The sequence below is a fragment of the Mastigoproctus giganteus genome, chromosome 5 (genome assembly GCF_048544385.1).
Source record: "Mastigoproctus giganteus isolate SK-2022 chromosome 5, ASM4854438v1, whole genome shotgun sequence".
Lineage (NCBI taxonomy): Eukaryota > Metazoa > Arthropoda > Arachnida > Uropygi > Thelyphonidae > Mastigoproctus > Mastigoproctus giganteus.
In genome coordinates this window covers 24,269,121-24,288,922 of record NC_143579.1, presented here as the reverse complement: position 1 = coordinate 24,288,922, position 19,802 = coordinate 24,269,121, and the positions used below count along the sequence as shown (strand labels likewise).

At 35.9% G+C, this 19,802-nt stretch overlaps 1 protein-coding gene across 1 annotated transcript in view; it reads left to right on the top strand.

Annotated features, from left to right (window-relative positions):
* LOC150085242 (uncharacterized) overlaps positions 1 to 12,851 on the top strand; it is a 159,558-nt gene extending 146,707 nt beyond the window's left edge. The window contains exon 7 of the mRNA XM_090373111.1: positions 12,733 to 12,851. Within this exon, the coding sequence (XP_090229237.1) occupies positions 12,733 to 12,778 (46 nt within the window). The 3' untranslated portion in view covers positions 12,779 to 12,851. The remainder of the gene's footprint in view (positions 1 to 12,732) is intronic.
* The last annotated feature ends 6,951 nt before the right edge of the window (positions 12,852 to 19,802 follow it).

The window sequence follows — 19,802 nt, the reverse complement described above, 5'->3', positions numbered from 1 at the left end:
TCAAATTTATTTACTAAACTCCTAGCATTGGTGTACACGCAAGTATACCTGCACCTGTTTCTATTCTTAGCTACCCTAACACAACCCATGTGTTTACTTGTACCGCAATGGCTCCCAGCAGTCTCTGAAATACCATGCATCTTGTTTTTCAGGCTTCTGCTCATTCTAATAGAAGCAGTGCAAGAATCTCTTTCACCTCTGCCAGTGGCTACTGTCAATCTATTGGTCTTTGTCTCCCCCCAAGCTAGCAGTTTTCCGACCCACCTAACACTGCCTCGATAGCATCAGCAAATATTCTTGCACCCTTTCTATTTAAGTGTATCCCATCCCTGTAGAAGCAACCTCTCCTGTTAACAAGTACAGTCCAGGCTGAAAAAAATTCTACCCCTTGAGCCTTGCACAATCTTTCCAGGGCCGAATTGATCGACAAGGCTCTCATCATATACTCCCTCCTATCGTGTCTGGGCAGAATTGCAGACACTTTCAAATTCAACCCTAATTCTCGGCTTTTGTTCAACAGTGACCTGTACTTGTTAAGTAATTCTGCCGGTCTCCTACTCTTAATATTATTAGTGCCAACGTGTACAACTATATCACCTTTTGTGCTCTTAAAAGATGATATTCACATATGGCATACATATGGTAAGAAAATACGCAGCTCCTTGACATAATGTGTCCTCAACAATTCCCCTCTTATACACACTAATCGGACTCCCTCTAGTCACCATCTGGCAGAGTAGAGGCAGCAGGATTATACGCTAGCTGATCCAGAAGCCTCCTAGAGAGTTATGTAGGAGGTGGTCTATCTATAGGTCAGTCTGTGAACATTATTTTAAAGTTGTACCCTCAAAATGTAAGGAAGATTGGATCTCATTATGATGTCTATCGTAACATCAAAAGGTATTAATCATACATGCATGCATGATGGACGAGATGGGGGGGTTGCTGGAGCTTTGCTCTGGAGGCTAAATGTGAGTTCCACCACTTCAAGCCTTCCATAAGTAAAGTGGTGGTATTACACTGGTTGATGAGTCATATACTACCTAGTATTACCTGGGTAATACTAGGTGTCGCATAACAGAGGTGTGGCATTCCTCTGTGTGTAGCCGACCGGGCTAGCCGAGTGGGTAAAGTACCTGCCCGGCAACCCAAAGGTCGCGGGTTCGATTCCCGCCTCAGGCTTGGATCAAAGTACTGCAAAACCTTGGGAGGTGCAATATGGCCACAGAAGCCGATGCGCCAACAACTACCAAATCAAAAAAAAAAAAAAAAAAAAAAAATCCTCTGTGTGGTGTGGGTGCCACACCTCAACCCCTTCCTGCTTATGTTGGTTTGCACCTGGGTAGTCACCTGCAGTATGCTATGTGCTGTATTTCAGGAATTGCACATGGGAGTTATACCCAGAGTTACTAGCACTATATAAGTAATATTTATATCTAACAATGTATAATATAATATAATATAATTGTTAAATTATGTAGAGTTAGGAGGAATATTGTTTTCTCTGTTTTTTTTTTTTTTTTTTGTGGCTGTCAGGATTCGTTCTTAATGCTAACGGCATAGCAAATTTTGTCTTCACAATGAGTTGCATTTGTATTACACTACTTTAAATGAATGACTGGTCATAGAAATATTATTCTGTCATTTATTTAAAAAAAAATGAGACTGTGGCTAAATAGCAGCTAACCTTCTTGTCAATGTAATGTCATTTATAAAAGTTTAATCTTCCTACTACATGAGAAACAAATGCATTTGAAAACAGTGTAATACTGAGGCATGTTTGTTAAGGCAAGGTTGTTCTGTGGTTGAGGGTGATATTTTCTATACCTTACTTATGCCAAAACATAGAAGAAAATTAATATGTCATTGCCAAATATGTCAGGATGGCGAGCCATGTGAGTTGGTGAGTGTTTACCTGAAAAAACTAGTCTGAAGCATGTTGTAATTTGCATATCATCTGTTTGGTACACTTTTTTTTAAAAACTAGAGACATTTCTGGGAGAGGCAATGAAATCTGAGGACATCTGGTAACCTTACAATAGAGTGCAGTGGATATAGTCCTCTATTCCTCCTTTAGAACAGTGGAACTACTGATGTAGGACATATTGCTTTGACCCTTACCCAATGTTCCATTCTTTTTTGTCAGGTTCAAATTGTGACTCTCTGCTGGCCATTATAACTCTTCTATGTTCATTAGTGGTATGGCATGGGCACATTATCCTATTGAAATAAATATGGGTCTGTACCAAAGAACAGTCACATAGTAGAGAGCATTGAATTGTCTAAAATATTAAGATAGATCTTGGCATTCTTGATTTGTTGTACATTGTTGTACAATTACCTTTGGTAATTGTACAACAAATCACTATATGATTTGTTGGCACAAAGCACTCCAGTCCAGCAGCAGACCTTCTCTAGACATCAGTGAAACCTGTCCATCTGATTAGAGTAGGGTCTAGTGAGATTCATAACTCCATTTTCCATTTGATCAGTTTTAGTATCAATTGCACCATGCAAGGTGAGCCCACTAATTTCAGGTGATGTTTGGTTTGTGTATCACTGTTGCTGAACTATGATAATTGAGACTGTGGTGCTATGAATGTAATGTGCTCATACAGATTTCAACTCCTGTTGATGCCTTAAAATTTTTGTTGATATTTTGCAGGAATATAAGATGAGATTATCATATTAACCTTCCATGTATCCTCTAGTTATGTGGAGAGCTTCTATGGTTTCCTGTGTTTGTGGTGGTGTTATTGCCATGCTTTCATTTCATAATAATAATAAATCATAATAAATCTGTTGGTTCAATTTGGACAGGTTAGTCTGTCCAAATTTTTGAGTAGTATGCCATGATTTCTGTCATCTGTGAACTTAGACAACAAATCTGGTATGCCTTCATCAGCAATTTCACAAATCTACAAGCAGTGTGACTTGTGACAATAACACCCTTCCCAAAATGAGTCATATTGTGTACATATACCATGATGAGAACAACTAACTTTTGTGTGTTGTATGCTGTCTATTTCCTGTTTATTTTGGAAACTTCAGTGGACTATGGAAATGGATGTCTGGATGCTTTTTTTAGATATTTGGATATGGTACAAAAGGACTTATTTAAAATTGTATAGTACAATACAGGTAATAATAATAATTAATGATAATGCATTTATATAATAATAATGATAATACACATATATCACAATGTAATGATAATACATACCTGCAAAATATGACATATAATAGTGATAATAATTCAGTGCATAGAATAAAACATGAACATTTAATAATGTATGCATACATATAATGATCGATACAAGGTGATTATAAAGTCCGTAGCTATGTTTAAAAATAAAAACTGTAAAACAAAGCCATCATAGAAAAACTTTTTTGCATCCAGGCATAAAACTTTAGAGGATTTTTTTTTTTTTTAATGAAACAAATGATTTCAATATTCACTGTCAGAAAGCCAAGCTTTACATATAAAGATGTTGCAGTGAATGTATAAAAGGGAAAAAATAGCTCTTTAAAAATAACCATGGTGGTTTTACATCTTTCTGCTATTTTGAGCTCTCAAACACGTAACATTAGGGGGAGAAGACAGAGAGTGGTAATCAATGGACACTGCTCATCGTGGACTAATGTTATTAGTGGAGTCCCTCAGGGCTCAGTGTTGGGTCCATTATTGTTTTCTGTATTTATAAATGATATTGATGATGGTATATCAAGCTTAATGTCCAAGTTTGCAGATGATACAAAGGTTGGCAGGGTTGTCAAGGACACTACTGACACTATGCTGCTGCAACAGGATCTGGAAAGGTTGAGCAGATGGGCTGAGAGGTGGCAAATGAAGTTTAACATTGACAAATGTAAAGTACTACACATGGGAAAAAGCAACCCCAGAGCAACGTATCAACTCTGTGGTACTACACTGACAGTGGTAGAGAATGAAAGGGACTTGGGGGGTGATTGTGCAGGCAGATATGAAGTTCTCTGAGCAGTGCAGATGGGCTGCAAGAGTAGCTCATGGAGTATTGTCAATGATATACAGAAATTTTTCCAGCAGGGATAAGGAGGTGATTATTCCATTGTATAAGGCAATGGTCAGGCCACACCTAGAGTACTGTATACAGGTCTGGAGGCCTCATTTCAAGAAGGATGTAGAGCTGCTGGAACGAGTACAGAGAAGGGCAACAAGATTAGTGAATGGAACAAAGGGGTGCTCTTACGAAGAAAAGCTTAAGTTTTGCAAATTACAGTGTCTGGAGACTAGGCACCAGCGAGGTGATCTGATAGAGGTGTATAAAGCCTTGAATGGTTTAAGCATGCTCAATGCTGATGGGATTCTTCCTCTAGCTCAGAAAAATCACCTGAGAGGGCATAAATTCAAATTGAGGAAAGACAGATGTAGGATAGACGTGCGGAAATTTGCCTTTAGCCAGCGGGTGGTTGGTTGGTGGAACAGACTGCCATCCCTTGTGGTGGAGGTTGATAGCCTAAATAAGTTTAAGGCTCAGCTGGACAGGTATTTTGAATGAACAGAGGGGTGAAGTGGAAGTGGGTTTTTTTTTTTTTTTGGCTGATGCTGCATAAGCTTGCTTTCTTGCATCAAATGCCTCTACTAATGCTAATATGACTTTCACATTTATGATAAGCCCTCATTAGCATCTTTGTGAGATTTAAAGATACAGGAAATCATTGCAATATGCCATAAACTGGAAATATTGGCAAGTCATATAGTGATTTTTCTTTTTCTCAGGCTGAAAGCAAATTTTTTGCACCTCTGTCCTTCAGCTATCCTTTTGGTGTGTGTGTGTGTGTGTGTGTGTGTGTGTGTGTGTGTGTGTGTGTGTGTGTGTGTGTTGGAGTAGAGTAAGGATGCTGCCATCAGCTTTTAGTTTACCCATTTATTTCACGCCATAAATATTTCAGTTCAGGTCTCCTCACAGGTTTCTAGATTCCAAGTGTTGCAGAACTGAAGTCCTTTGTGAAAAGAGTACCCTTTTGTGTTGTTGACTAGTCTGGTTGCTCTTCTCTGTTGTATATGTTGCTACAGATGTGTATCTTTCTTAAAATGAGGCATCCAGACTGGCATGCAGTAATCAAGATGTGGCCTAATCATTTCCTCATACAATGGGATAATCACCTCCTTGTCCCTGCTGGCATATCATTGACAGAACCCCCATGAGATGTTCTAGCAGCCTGTTTGCATTGCTCAGACAACTTCATGCCAGACTGTACAATTATCCCCAGGTCCCTTTTGTTCACCACCTCTGAGTGATATGTTATTCTAGGATTACTGCCCATGTGCAATACTTTGCAGCTATCAATATTTAAATCTCAGTTGCCACTTCTCAGCACATCTGCCACATTTTTCTAGGCCTTTTTTGCAGCAGTGATTTTGAGCAGTGATGCAATGATTCCTGTCATCTGTGAACTTAGACAACAAACTTGATATGCCTTCATCGACATCATTAATAAAATATTGAAAACAGAAAGGGGTGCAGCACTGAACCCTGAGGGATGCCACTAATAACATTAGTCCAAGAAGAGAAGTGACCATTTATATCAAACAACTCTGCCTTCTGTCACTCAAACATCCCTTTATCCATTGCATTATCTTGTTCCTAATGCGACACTGCTCCAATTTGTACAGCAATCTTTCATGTGGAACAGTATCAAAAAGCTTTACTGAAATCTAAGTAAATGATGTAAAAATTATATTTTGCATTTGGTTCCTTTATTACTGCATCATGGCAGCTAATCTGCTTGGTTAGGCAAGATCTCTCCTTTACAAGTGCAGGATGAGACTGCCATATAACTGCTTTCTTGTGCATTTCTATTACTGCATCATGGCAGCTAATCTGCTTGGTTAGGCAAGATCTCTCCTTTACAAGTGCAGGATGAGACTGCCATATAACTGCTTTCTTGTGAACATGATCCTACATTACTTCTTTAATCACTGACTTCATTATTTTCTCTGCAGCAGACGACAAGCTTATGGGTGTTCTGCCACTTTGTGAATAGGAGAGACATTTACACATCTCTAGTCTGTAGGGACCTCCCCTGAATCCATGGATGCTCTCATAATTATTGCTAAAGGTTTATTTCATTTGCTGCTTCTTTGAATATAATTGGATAGATTCCATCAGCCCTGATGTCATTTTTAATGTCAGCTTCAACAATTTTTCAGTACTTTGACTTTCTTCTCAATTGTCACAAAATCATTTAACTCACAGTTATAACTTGGTATACTTTTGGTATTCACATCCCTAAAAACTTTTTTAGGTTGTCAGTAACCTGAATAGGATTATCAAGAGTTGTGCTATTCATATCTAGTGGGCCGATGTGGTTCATCACACTCCTTCTGGTGTTAGCATAGTGGTGCCTCTGTAGCCAGGTGGGAAGGAGCAGCAGTGCGTAGCACATGCTTCTTGATTAGACCGGAGTTTGAGCCCATCACCACCAAATACAGAGGATGCGGAAAGGTCAGAGAATGACCACTGCATATTCCCAGAGCAATATGGCCTTAGTTGCTAATGCTCCTAAAAACCGAATAACAAACAATAGCATAGTAAAGAATTCTTTGCCATTTAATTTGCAGTCTTAGCTAATGACTTCTCATCTGCCTTAGCTTGTTTAATCCTTTTAGTAACTTGATTGCAGACTAGTTTATACTTACTGTTGGTTTCTGTGTTCCCTGCTAATTTATAATCATCTCATGCATTTTTTTTAGAGTGCCACTAGTCTTATCAGTTTATCTGACATCCATATATGTCTAAACCTAGAACAATATCTCTTAGTTCATTTAAAAAGCTTAATAGTTTCTATGATTACTTCCCTGAATTCTCCCAATTTAAAATTTTCAGTTGGTAATGTCATAAGTTGATCACCCTGAAAAGAATTTCAAAGCTGTATAAGACCACAGTAATCAGCTTTATGAAATAAAAATGTCTTCCCTTTACCCTTAATGGTAGTTATCTTCATGTGGATCACACATCAATATGTTATGATCACTGCTACCTAGTGGTGGTTCCTTTATCTGGATATTCTTAATTCATGAAGAGTTGCTGCTGATAATTAATCAATAATATTGCTTTCTCCTGTTGCATCTCTAACTTGGTGTAGAAAACAGTCTTCCAATAAGTCTAAGAACTGTACTACTGTGTTAGTGATCAATGCACAAGTTACAGTGCACTGGTCGCTTACACAGTAGTAAGGCTTTTGTGGAATTATTGGAAATATATGGAAAGTTTACTTCCTCATAAGACATTCTGATTTACTTGTCCCACATTATTTGTCTGTGTAACCGTTGATTATACTCATCACAGTTATTTGGACCGAAGGAGACTCCTACTGTTGTTTTAGTTTTCCCTACTGCTTATGTACCCTAAACAGATTCTGCATTGCACTGGCTACCCACATAAACTGGGTTTACTTTACATTCTGTGCTCATCTTAACCATATATGCAGGCGCCTCCGTAGTCAGGTGGGAAGGAGCAGCAGTGCGTAGCACATGCTTCTTGATTAGACCAGGGTTCAAGCCCGTCACCACCAAATACGGAGGATGCGGAAAGGTCAGTGAATGACCACCGCATATTCCCGGAGCAATATGGCCTTAGTTGCTAGTGCTCCTAAAAAACCAAATAACAACATCCATATATGCATGGCTTATGTCTTGAGCTGCACCATGTTTCTGATATTTCTAATAATAAATATCAGAAACATGGTGCAAATTCATCAAATTTGTTTTCCATACTCAGCACAGGCCTTGTAATCTTCAACGTCTCACTTTCAGGTTTATGTATGTTCCACCAGAAGCAGCACAGGAATCACATTCACTTCTACTTGTGGCTGCTGTTAATCAGTCCATGTATTTCCCCTCCAGGCTTTGCAATTTTCTGATTCAGCTAATACTGCCTCAATAGCATCAGCAAATATTCTTACACCTTTTCTGTTTAAGTGTATTCCATCCTTGTAAAAACACCCTCTCCTATTTACAAGCACAAACTATGCTGAGAAAAATTCTACCTCATGAGCCTTGCACAGTTTCTCCAGGGCCAAACTGATTGACAAGACTCATGATGTACTCTCTCCTATCATGTCAGGGCTGATTAGCAGACACTTTCAAATTTAATCCAACTCGCAACTTTTCCTCTGAGATTGTTTTATCTATTAAGTAAATCCTCATCTACTATTTTTAATATCAGTAATATAACAACATATACAACATTGCCCTTTTTGTGCTCTTAAAAGATAACTGTTCTATATCATTAACCTTAGCCCCTGGCAGACATTCCCTGCCAGGTCCTATTTCTCCTAAAATTTTTGCACAATATATTTCCCATTTTCCTGACAGTAGGGTTACCAACATTAGTCACTTCCTGTGGGAACAGCACTCTTGCTGTACAGAATGTTGTTGTGTTGTCTTAAGCTAGAACGTAGGCTCTAGTATAGAGTTGGGCAGCTGAGTGCTTGATGGGTTCCCTTGTTTTAATATCTTCAATGATAATCACTGTGTTCTTCAGGCTCTTATAATTGTGCGTCAAAATGCTAAATTTGCATTTCATCTTCTCGCACTCTGCAACAAACACAACTCCTCCCCTTTAGCTGTATAAATTGCTACTAGAGGCAGCTTTGCAAAGAGACAACTGGTGGTGTGCTATGAAGTTCTAATTCATAGGAAAATTGTTTTAGGCAGTTTTCTCCTGATGCATGGCAATTAAGTCACTAAAGGAATTAGGCAAGCTGAGAATACCAAGAAAAATGGCAAAAAATTCTTTGCTTATATTAATGTTAGAAGGAAAGGGATGAACCACATTGGTCCACTTGAATGAATTATTATTCATTCTGTTCAAGTTGCTGACAAACTAAATGTTTTGCATCTACATTGCTTAAAGAAGTTTTTAGGGATGGGAATACCAGAAATATACAGGTTTTCGCTGGGATCTAAATACATTTGTGATAACTGAGAGGAAAGTGGCAGAGAAATTATTGAAGCTAAAAGTAAATAAATCCCTTGTAGCTGACATAATCTGCCCAATTAAATTAAGAGTTTTAATTACATTAAAAATCTTTACAGCAAAAGAGGCAAGCAAACCTTTAGCTATCATTATGAGAGCATCCTTAAGGTTGGTTTCGTGATTAATGACAGGATTTGGGGTATGCTATCTCGATAAGACTTTCAGCAATTAGGCAGATGGGCTGAGGAGTGACAATTGAGGTTTAACATTGCTAAACGTAAGGTATTGCATATGAATAGCAGTAATCCCAAAATAACATACTAGTTGGGTGGTGCTACACTGAAGTTAGTGGAGAATGAAGTACATTTAGGGGTAACTGCTCAATTCAACAAGAAGTTCTCTGATCAGTGCAGGCAGGCTGCTAAGACAGCTCATAGGGCTCTGTCAATGGTATACAGGATTTTTTCCAGCAAGGACAAAGTAGGTGATTATCCCATTTTGTAAGGCATTGGTTCAGCTGCACTTTGAGCACTGCATATAAATCTGGAAATCTCATTTTAGGAAGGACGTGAATCTATTTGAATGAGTGTGGAGAAGAGGAACAAGATCAATTAAGGGCATAAAAGGCTATTCTTACCAAGAAAGATTTCAGTTGTGCAATTTGCAGTGTCTGGAAATTCGGCACCATTAAGGAGACCCAGCTGATGTGGTTAAGGCTTTAAAGGGATTGAGAAAATTTAATGCTGATGACATTCTTATTCTTTCTTGGCTGATACATAAATTTAAATTGAAAAAGGATGACTGTAGGGTAGATGTGCAAAAAAATTTGCTTTCAATTAGAGATAACTGATTGTTGGGAACAAACTTTTTCCTGGTTTTGCGGAAGTAGTAGTTTGAATAAATTTAAAGAAGATTAGACAAATTAATAGAAGGGATGAAGAGATAGTGCTTAGTTTTTTTTCCCTTTTTTGTGATGCAATATAAGCTTTAGCTTCTGTGCATCATTTTCTAATACTAATACTAGATCCAAGTCTTTTACCAGGTCATTCAGTTCAGCTTGTGTGAATTGTTATCATCTTTGATATAGTTAAAAATTGACTATGCTTACTTGGACACCATCAGCCCAAGCTGATGGTGTGATTCTGGACACACCTGGCTAGCCTCCATGTGGCAAGGTATGGGCAACGTTGGGCCCCACTAGGGGCTTGGCGGCCAATAAGTTTTGAGGTTTAGATGGAAATGGGTATGTGTTTGCTATGAGGGATGTGTAAATTAACTGATAGCAAATTTGGTTATTGTGTTGCAGCTTTGTTTTAAATTGAACTAAATGAATTTATACGAGATCAAAACTGAATCCTTAACTGGGTTTGACTTTGATCAGGGAGATCTCTACTACTACATTGAAATGTATGCCTGTTATTCTATGGCACTGTATTGTAGGGCACAAATAGCCTAATTATAGGGTTTAAAGTTTACTTAAAATGCCACCTCATGAGAAGCCAATCACCTGCCATCTCATGAGAAGCCAATAAGCTATAAAACAACTGTCCTATTCACTATGAAGAAGTTGCTCCATAGCTAATAAGCTATGAAACAACTGACAGTGTCCCTGATTTTTAAATGCACAACCATATCACCTTCTCTGGTGATGCTGTATAAATTTAAAAGAAATTATTTATTATTATTAGCTATATGGTGCAAGGAAGCCTGTGGCTTATGCTGCACTAGCCAAAAAAAAAAAAAAAATTCCTAAGTTACCCAGAGAGAGAGAGAGAGAGAGAGAGAGAGAGAGAGAGAGAGAGAGAGAGAGAGAGAGAGAGAGAGAGAGAGAGACAGAATTAGAAGGGAATCACTAAGAAAGAGAAGAATGATGATATCCAGCTCAGGACCCTGGGTGTGCCAAGCCCATACTCCCCAGATGTGAGCCCCTGGTGTTTAATTATCAACTTAGAAAGAACTGTGGATAACAGCATTTTTTTTTTTTTCTCTCTAAGTTGAACAAAATTCCCAGTGATAAGGTTGAATACTTGGGCCTCATTGTTCATTAGGAGCAGCGATCTCTCACGTGATTGAAATCAAGTGCAACACAAATTTGAAATGTTGTAATTGTCATTTGTTAAAAACTCTGAGAAGTAGGAAAAAAAATTGACAGTGTTTGCTATCAGGCAAGGAATAAAACTTGCTCATAGTTTGCAGTCAGAAAAAATCATGTATGTCAGTGTTATTATTAAACAATACAGTCTTTAAATCTTAATCTGGATTCCTCCAGTAATGATTTTAAAATTTGGTATTTACTGAAATTTCAAAACTGATGTGCCTGCAGTTTTAAGATTTTAGTGAATGCCACTTCTGCTACTTGGCAACCTACTGCACCATACCAAAAGTGGAATGACAGCAGTACTTTTAGTAGAGTGCAGTAGGTTGCCAAGTTATTTTTCAATTTTTTTTTCAAAAACTGAATAATAACTTGCTATTACATCAGTTTTGAAATTTCAGTAAATACCGAATTGTAAAATCATTACTGGAGGAATCCAGATTAAGATTTAAAGACTACGTTTTTTAATACTACCACTTGCATACATGATTTTTTTTTCTGACTGCAAACTATGAGCAAGTTTTATTCCTTTCCTGATAGCAAACACTACTCTCAAATTTTTTCCCCCTACATCTCAGTTTTAAACAAATGGCAATTACAACATTTCAAATTTGTGTTGTACCTGATTTCAGTCATATGGGAGATCGCTGTTCGTAATGAACAATTGAGGGCCAAGTATTCAACCTTATTACTTGAGCTTTTGTTCAGCTTAGAGGCAAATGCTGTTATTTTCACAGTTCTGCATAAACTGCTAATTTATTTTTTAATTTATACAGCATCACCAGAGAAAGTAATGTTGCTGTGCATTTAAAAATTAGGGATATTACTAGGACAGTTCTTTCATAGCTTCTCATTTCATTTTTTCAGATTTCGGTGAATCCCATTTCTGATACTTGAGGTAAACTGGGCAACCTATTGCATTCTACTTAAAGTAGTTACGACAGCACATGATTTGCAGGCTGACCAAGCTATCCGGGTGGATAAAGTGCCTGCCTGGCAACCCAAAGGTTGCGGGTTCACCTGCCTTGAGCTTGAATCAGAGTAGTGCAAAAACCTTGGGAGGTGCATTTTGGCCACAGAAGCCGATGCGTTAACAACTAAAAAAAAAATTATTTGCAGCAAGTAGTTAGTTACAACAGTACTACTTTTATTAGAGTGCAGTAGGTTGCTAAGTTTTCAATTTTTTTTTAAACTGAGAGAGAGAGAGAGAGAGAGAGAGAGAGAGAGAGAGAGAGAGAGAGAGAGAGAGAGAGAGAGAGAGAGAGAGAGAGAGAGAGAGAAGTAGAAGGAAATCTCTAAGAAAGAGAAGAATGATGATATCCAGCTCAGGACCCTGGGTGTGCCAAGCCCACCCAGGGTCCTGAGCTGGTTATTTTTAAACTGAAAAATAACTTGTTAGCTTTTGTTATTTTAAAATTTTTGCAAGATCCTCAATTTCAAAAATTGAAGATCTGTGTGTGTTTTTGAAATTGTGTATAAATTTGAGGCTCGCAGTTTTCCCCAAAAGAGTGAATCAGACATGCCACCCTGTTCACCCTAGCCTTAGGTGCTGGAGTACTATGAACTGTAAGTGCTATATAGTGTTTAGAAATATTTAATATATGTGATATTTATTATTTATAGCAAGGACTAAAAATAATATGTGATATTCTAATTTTTTTTTGTTTTTTGCAGCAAGTCAGTTTCTAAGTCTTGCAGTGAACTAGATACATTATCATGAGACCAGCTATAGTTACAGATGAAGTTCAGGAGCATTTATTATCTTAAATGTTTCATTTTAAACCCTTGAGAAAAAAAATGTTTTAAGAGTTGTGTATGTGTAGATTATTAAACTTTTGTATGATAAGGTAAGCCCCATTTTCTACTATAATGCATCCTAAATGTTGGTCTCTTTCTCTCTTACTCCACTACTGAAGTTTGTATAACTTGTAGAATTTGTACATGCATTATGTATAGAGCTCATTTGTTATTTGATATAATTTTCAATGCACTGGATTTTAATTTAATGACAGTCTTCCTTATAAATTGGATATTTCGTACATCTAATTTGCCACATAAGGGGGGGGGGGAATCCATGACCCCAATCTGGATTGTGAAGTTTATATTTGAGTCTCAAAACCTTAAATGATATAAGTACATTTAAACATTACACTCTATAAATGTGAGAGGGTCAACAGTCTAAATTTTTTTTTTTTTTAATTCTCTTAAAAATATATTTTTATCATGCAGCTAACTCTTTTGTAGATATATACACACATTCTACTGTTAAGATATTATTTAAAATAATCACACCCTTGGTAATAGTCAAAAAAGTATTGTATACGATTTGAAAAAATGACTTTTTAAGATCATTTTTTTTATTTTATATTTTTGAGAAGGCAGTTTTTATCATTTGAAATTGCAATTCAAACTATGTGTGAGTGACTGCATTAGTTTATTTTTTGCTTGTGCAATGGTGCACTATTTTGAAGTTTCTCATTTGCTTTTGTTTACAGCACCAGAATAAATTTTAATTGGAAAAGAAGATAAGAAAAGTAACATTATTATAGTTTAATAATAGTTCTTTTAGCTGGGTAAAGCATACAGGCTGCATTTCTGTTCATAACGAGGAAGCTTTTATGAGCAAGAAGGTATATTTTTATTTTCTATCATTTTATAGCGGATGTCATTGTTATTTGTGCAAATTCTATTCTTAAAGGATGTTTTAATCTTTATAGAAACCGTACTCACACAATGATCAAAGACGTTACAATTTTATTCTATAGTAACTTTATATAAGAAAGTGCACTGGATTTCAGGGTCAATGCCAGTCTCATAACATGCAAAAACACTGAACCAAGAAAGTAAGTTATCATAGAATAAAACTTCAGCTGTATATTCTGGTGTTAGTATTGTAATTTAAATTATAATTAATGTTATTGTTGTTATTCATGTACCACCAGAGAAGCAGTTGTACAGTGAGAATTGTATTCCTCCATCGCATCTTTTTCACGAGAAATGAAAAATGACCAGTTCACGATATAATCTTCCCTTAATTTATCTCTTTTAAAACTTGTGCAGTTACATCAGTAAATTTCTTAGTACTATGGCTAGGATGTCTTCGGTTATACAGTTATTCATGAATAAAGGGAACAATATGCTGAAATTGAAGAATTTTAAAGTTCTGTGATCTTTAAAGTTATTGGCACAGTTTTCTGACTAATTTCCGTCCTTTCTGTAATTTCTCTCCTTGAGAAAGTACTGTTTATTTCTGTAGAAACTAGCAATTAGACAATATCTTTAATGCAGTGGAAAGTGTAATGATGTTGTTTCATGCTGTTCAGTTACATTTTGAAATGTCATTCCATGATAAGCTTATTTCAGAATAGAGTTTTCTCCCCCAGATGCACCTCTCTTTGCAAATTGTTGCCAAAAATTTCTTAGCAGAATCTCCATATGTGAATAGGAAACCTAAACATCCAGTTTTCCATAATGTACAGAACCTTGCCCTTGGAGCATCCTGACTGACAGCATTTGCTGTCTTAGGGATATTCTGTTGTGGTGATAAGCTCTTCATTTCTTTGACCCTAATCATTTTCTCACTGTTCATCAGTTAACTAACAGACTTAGCTATTTAGTCTGTTAAAAGATAGAACAGAAGACAAACACAAGAACTTGCATTCCAAAATAAAAGTATTTTTTATTCCATTCTTTTAGGAATTTTGTGCACTGTTGTTCTACTCTTTGTTTTTTACATTTGTTGTTCATATTAATGTTATAAAAACTTAATTATTTACCAGAAATACAACATTAATGACCATGTGATTAGAACATTGCAACTGTTTCTGTTTCTGTGACAAGAACTCGGACAACCTGAAATCAGTTTTGCATACAAAACATTTTGATATACTCGCAAATTGACTAACGATTCCAAAAGAATTTTTTATATTATTTCCCAAACAAAATACAGAAATTTATCTGTAGTTTATCAATATTAAATTTCCAATAAATAATAAGCCTCTAGATATATTCTCATTAGTATTATGAAATAAATATAAAAAAAAAAGTAGTCAATTTCTTGAGGCCATTTTTAAAAAATGTGGGCTTAAAAAAACGTTATTGTTGATACTATTAGCTATTCTGGCAATTCCCTTAATATGTAAAAAAAAATAGAATTTTTAAATATAAATTCAAAGATTCAGCACCAGTTCCTGCATCTCTGTTCTAAACAATTTAATATATTTTTGAATAGGTATATTAAATGGAAGTGATGATAGTAATTTACCATTACAAATATCACCATATAAAAGTATATACATTGATAAGTTATTGCTTAAGCCCTATGTCTATTGATAAATTGTTCTGTCTATAAACTTATTTGTAACAAGCATGTATAAGTGCAGCTTGTTTGTATAGTTGGTTCAATGACAGACACAAGCCTCATGACTTAGCATCAGTTGCTTCAACTTATACACCTAGTGTAATGTTCGAAGAGCATGTTGAATATGTTATCTCAGTATAAATATTTGAAATAAAAAGAAGACAAATGTAAGAACTGTTGTCAAAAAATGTCAGTTCTTTTTGACAAGAGAGTGACTTTATACATTACTTCTCTAGATCTTTCTTTTCTTGGTGTCTGCCAATATTGGCATTAGCAGAGGCATACGATGCAAGAAAGCAAGCTTAGGCAGCATCAGCCAAAAAAAACCCTCCTACTTTGCTCATCTATTCACTCCAAATGGTTATCCAGCTCAGCCTTAAATTTATTTAAGCTATCAACTTCCAGGAAGTCTATTCCAGCAATCAACTACCCATTGCCTAAAGGCAAATTTCTGCACATCTATTCTACTACTGACTTGCCTCAGTTTGAATCTATGCCCCCTCAGGTTCTTAATTTGAACAAGAGGAGGAATCCCATCAGCATTGAGCTTGCTCAACCCGTTCAAGGCCTTATATACCTCAATCAGATCACCTCACATGCACTTAGTCTCCAGGCACTGCAATTTTCAGAATTTAAGCCTACCTTGGTAAGAGCACCCCTTTGTTCCCCTCACCAATCTTGTTGCCCTTCTTTGTACTTGTTCTAGCAACTCTACATCCTTCCTAAAATGAGGCTTCCCAACCTGTGTACAGTACTCAAGGTGGGATAATCACTTCCTTGTCCCTGCTAGCAAAATTCCTATATTATTATTATTATTAGCCATATAGTGCAAAGAAGCCTGAGGCTTAGCCCATACTTGCCTGGGGATGTATATCATTGACAAGACTCCATGACCTGCTCTGGCAGTCCATTTGCACTGCTCAGAGAACTTCATATCTGACTGCACAATTACCCCAGGTCTTTTGTTTAAATAACTAAAAACATAATATTTTCTTTGTTTAAATAACTACTGCTCTTGTGCTATGCCAGAAGAAGTGTTTTTGTTATTGACCCATTCATTTGATAGCTTTATTCCCATTTTTGTTGTTCCAGTAGTTCTGACTGTATGCGTATAAAAAAAACAATTTGTGTGTGTTTAATCTATTATGAAATATTGGAATATATGTAAAAGGTATGTCAGATCAGATTAATACCATCAATTGTAGATTGAACATTACATCAGTCTGTAATCTAATTACTATTGTAAGAGTATAATTGGTACTATATAGGTATTCAAAGTGTATTAAAACATTGGCATAAAAGTACTCAGTGGGCCATAAGGCCAAAAGATTCTATAAAGACTAAAATAGCTTGTGTTGGTTTACATTGCTATACCCTAGAAATAAACATATAATTAGCAATAAAATAAAAAAAATATATAAAATAAAATAATGATTATGAAGCTAATTATTGATAATCGGATACATTGAATGGCACTTTTTCGAAGGTTAACACCATTAAATATATCCCACCAATAATTAGCAAGGCTATCTGTTTCTGATTGTTATCTGCCTGTTTAACTAGGTCCAAATAATTAAACATAAAGGCAATCTATGCTAAACTTTAAATTTAACAGCAAACAGGAAAGATAACAGCTAGCCCGACAGATAGCTTTGAAACGAATATACAAAATATAATACAGAAAAGAGTGCCAACCATAATTTTCACTTTGGATGTGGTGTTTATTTATTTTATACATGTGCAAAAGAAAGCTTATGCTGACATAAGAAGAAAGGAGGTAAGAATAAGTATAGTAATAGTACCTCAATTTCCTCGAATTGCTCTAATAGAACTTGAGGTATAAAATTTTATAGTTAGAAAGTGAAAAGCAAAGAAAATAGCCTTTTTTTAATGGTACTTAGGATATACCAGGAGCGTAACTGCCTGACCCTTTAGTAAGGGATCCTAGTATAACTACAAAGGGTTAAAGGATGGTATTTAATAGACAAAAGCAAAACAGGATTACAATAATGAAGAAATATAGAATAACAATTGTAGATAATAATAAGGAAATAAAATAAATAACTATTACCAAATGTTGGAATGTTTAAATAAAATTGACATTTGTAAGAATTTTATAATAATTAAAATAATTCATCCTATCTGATATAGTAATAAATTGCAGGCCATCATTACAGAACAGTTAAATTAAAAATAACCAATTACAACAAAAAGAATAAATAGGAATTTGCAGCTTACCACCCTATTCTGTACTGAGTGTAAAGAATGAATTTTTGAGCACATGTTATCTATTATAAATAGCGTCAACAGGGTGTTGTTGTCGCTATTTGTTTTATAATAGGTAACATGTGCTCAAAGTCATTATTTTAGAATGTTGATTATTCAAACTGTCAATTATCTGAACCCCTTCCCCCACAAATTACACAAATTATATCTACTTTTAGCGCACTGGTCATTATGCTGAAATATTACTCTTGCCAATTAATGCATTAATTTCTGATTATTTATTCGAAGATATGTGCAGTGTAGCATAGAAATTAGTCATTATAGCAGTTAAAAATCTTATAAATACAGGAGTTAAAAAGCTTTTAAAGTTTTTTCTGAAAATGGTGGAGGAAGAAAGTTTTTCCAAGGATGGTGTTTACAATGCAGATGAAACTGGTTTCAATTGGAAGTCACTCCCTCTTAAATCACTTGCATTATGATGGAAAATGGCTGCTCTTGGTTTCGAAGCTAACAAACAGCGTGTTACAGTTATGATGTGTGCGAATGCAAGTGGACAGCATGTTTTACCATTTTTGGCGATTGGAAAATGCAAGAATCCAAGATACTTTAAAGGTGTAACTTGCTTACCAGTACAATATAAAGCACAGAAAAATGCTTGGATGAATTCCAATGTTTTTTGAATTGGTTTAGGAAAGGTTTTTTTTACAAGTGTGAAGAGACATTAAGAAAATGAGGGCAAAGCTGGTGAAATTTTGCTTATTATTGATAATGCACCATCCCACCCTTCTGAAAAACTGAATTCAGTTGATGAGAACTTCATTGTCAGGTTTTTACCGGCAAACCTAACAGCCCTGCTGCAGCCCATGTATCAAGGTGTTATTGAAAAACTAAAAATTAAATAAAATTTGCAAAAAACAGGTCTTGCGTTGCTTGCTGCTACCACAGTGAGACGAAGAAAGCGGGGTTGAGTTTTCAAAGAAGCTCAAAATTAAGGATTGTTGCTACATAGCAGATGCCTGGAACGTGTTGTCAGAGGGAAATCTGAAAAAGGCATGGCATAAACTTTGGGGTGCTGTTGAAGAGATGGTCACACATGTGCAAGATTGAATGAAGACATAGGTGAGACTGTAACTTTATTTCAAGGGATTTCCAGGTTTTCCGAGTGTGGGCAAGATGATGCAGAGGCATGGTTAAACAATAATGCTGATGATCCTGGGTACCATATTTTAACTGAAGAAAAAATAGCTGCATTAGTCCAGGATTGAGAATGTGCTGACTTTAACCAAGGTGATTTTGATGATAGAGTAGAAGTGGGGAGCAGTTCCAATCAGACGGAGGCCTTCATTGCACTAGAAACTGCAGTGGCACAGTATGAGCAACAGTCTGAATGCAGTTCTACAGAGGCACTGCTATTAGAGAGGATGAGAGACCTCACTGCAAAAAAAAAAGACAATCTTGCATGGTTCAAAGAAAAATTCAAGGTTACATATTTTAAAAAATAAACCTTCCCAAGATTCATTATACTCTTATTTGTGTGCAATTATTTGTGTTCTTTTATTTTTGTTTATATAAACAAAGTGTGATTTGTAGTTGAAATCATGAAAAACAATTAGGTACGTTCAAAATGAATATCATATACATTGTTTCTTCAAAACGTTTTGGTTATTATTTACAAACCATTTCCTAAATCAATTATTTTTTATAATACTTCATATTTCAAAATACAGTAATAATAACCATGCGTACAATAATTTAATTGTAGGCCTAATTACACTTTGTTTCGTATAAACATGACTATTCTTGTGTATGTTTGATTGTCCAAACTATTTGATTAACTGAACAAACCTTGGTCCAGTTAGTTCGGATAATCAATGTGATATTCTGCTGCGCACGCGCGCACACACACACACACACACACACACACAGGGTGTCATAAATGATGTTTCCAATTTTGACATTTTTTTAATTCAGAATTACTTCAAGCTACACTCATGAAACACATACCAGCTGAAAGATCAATTCAATAAGTTTTTTTAAATTCACAATACTCGATTTCCGGTTTTGCATTCTACCCGCTATGCAGCGCTACAGTCTCAAAGTTAAAGTTTTTGCTGTAATGTCTCAAGAACAGCTGTACGGGCCGTTCTTCTTCAAATGA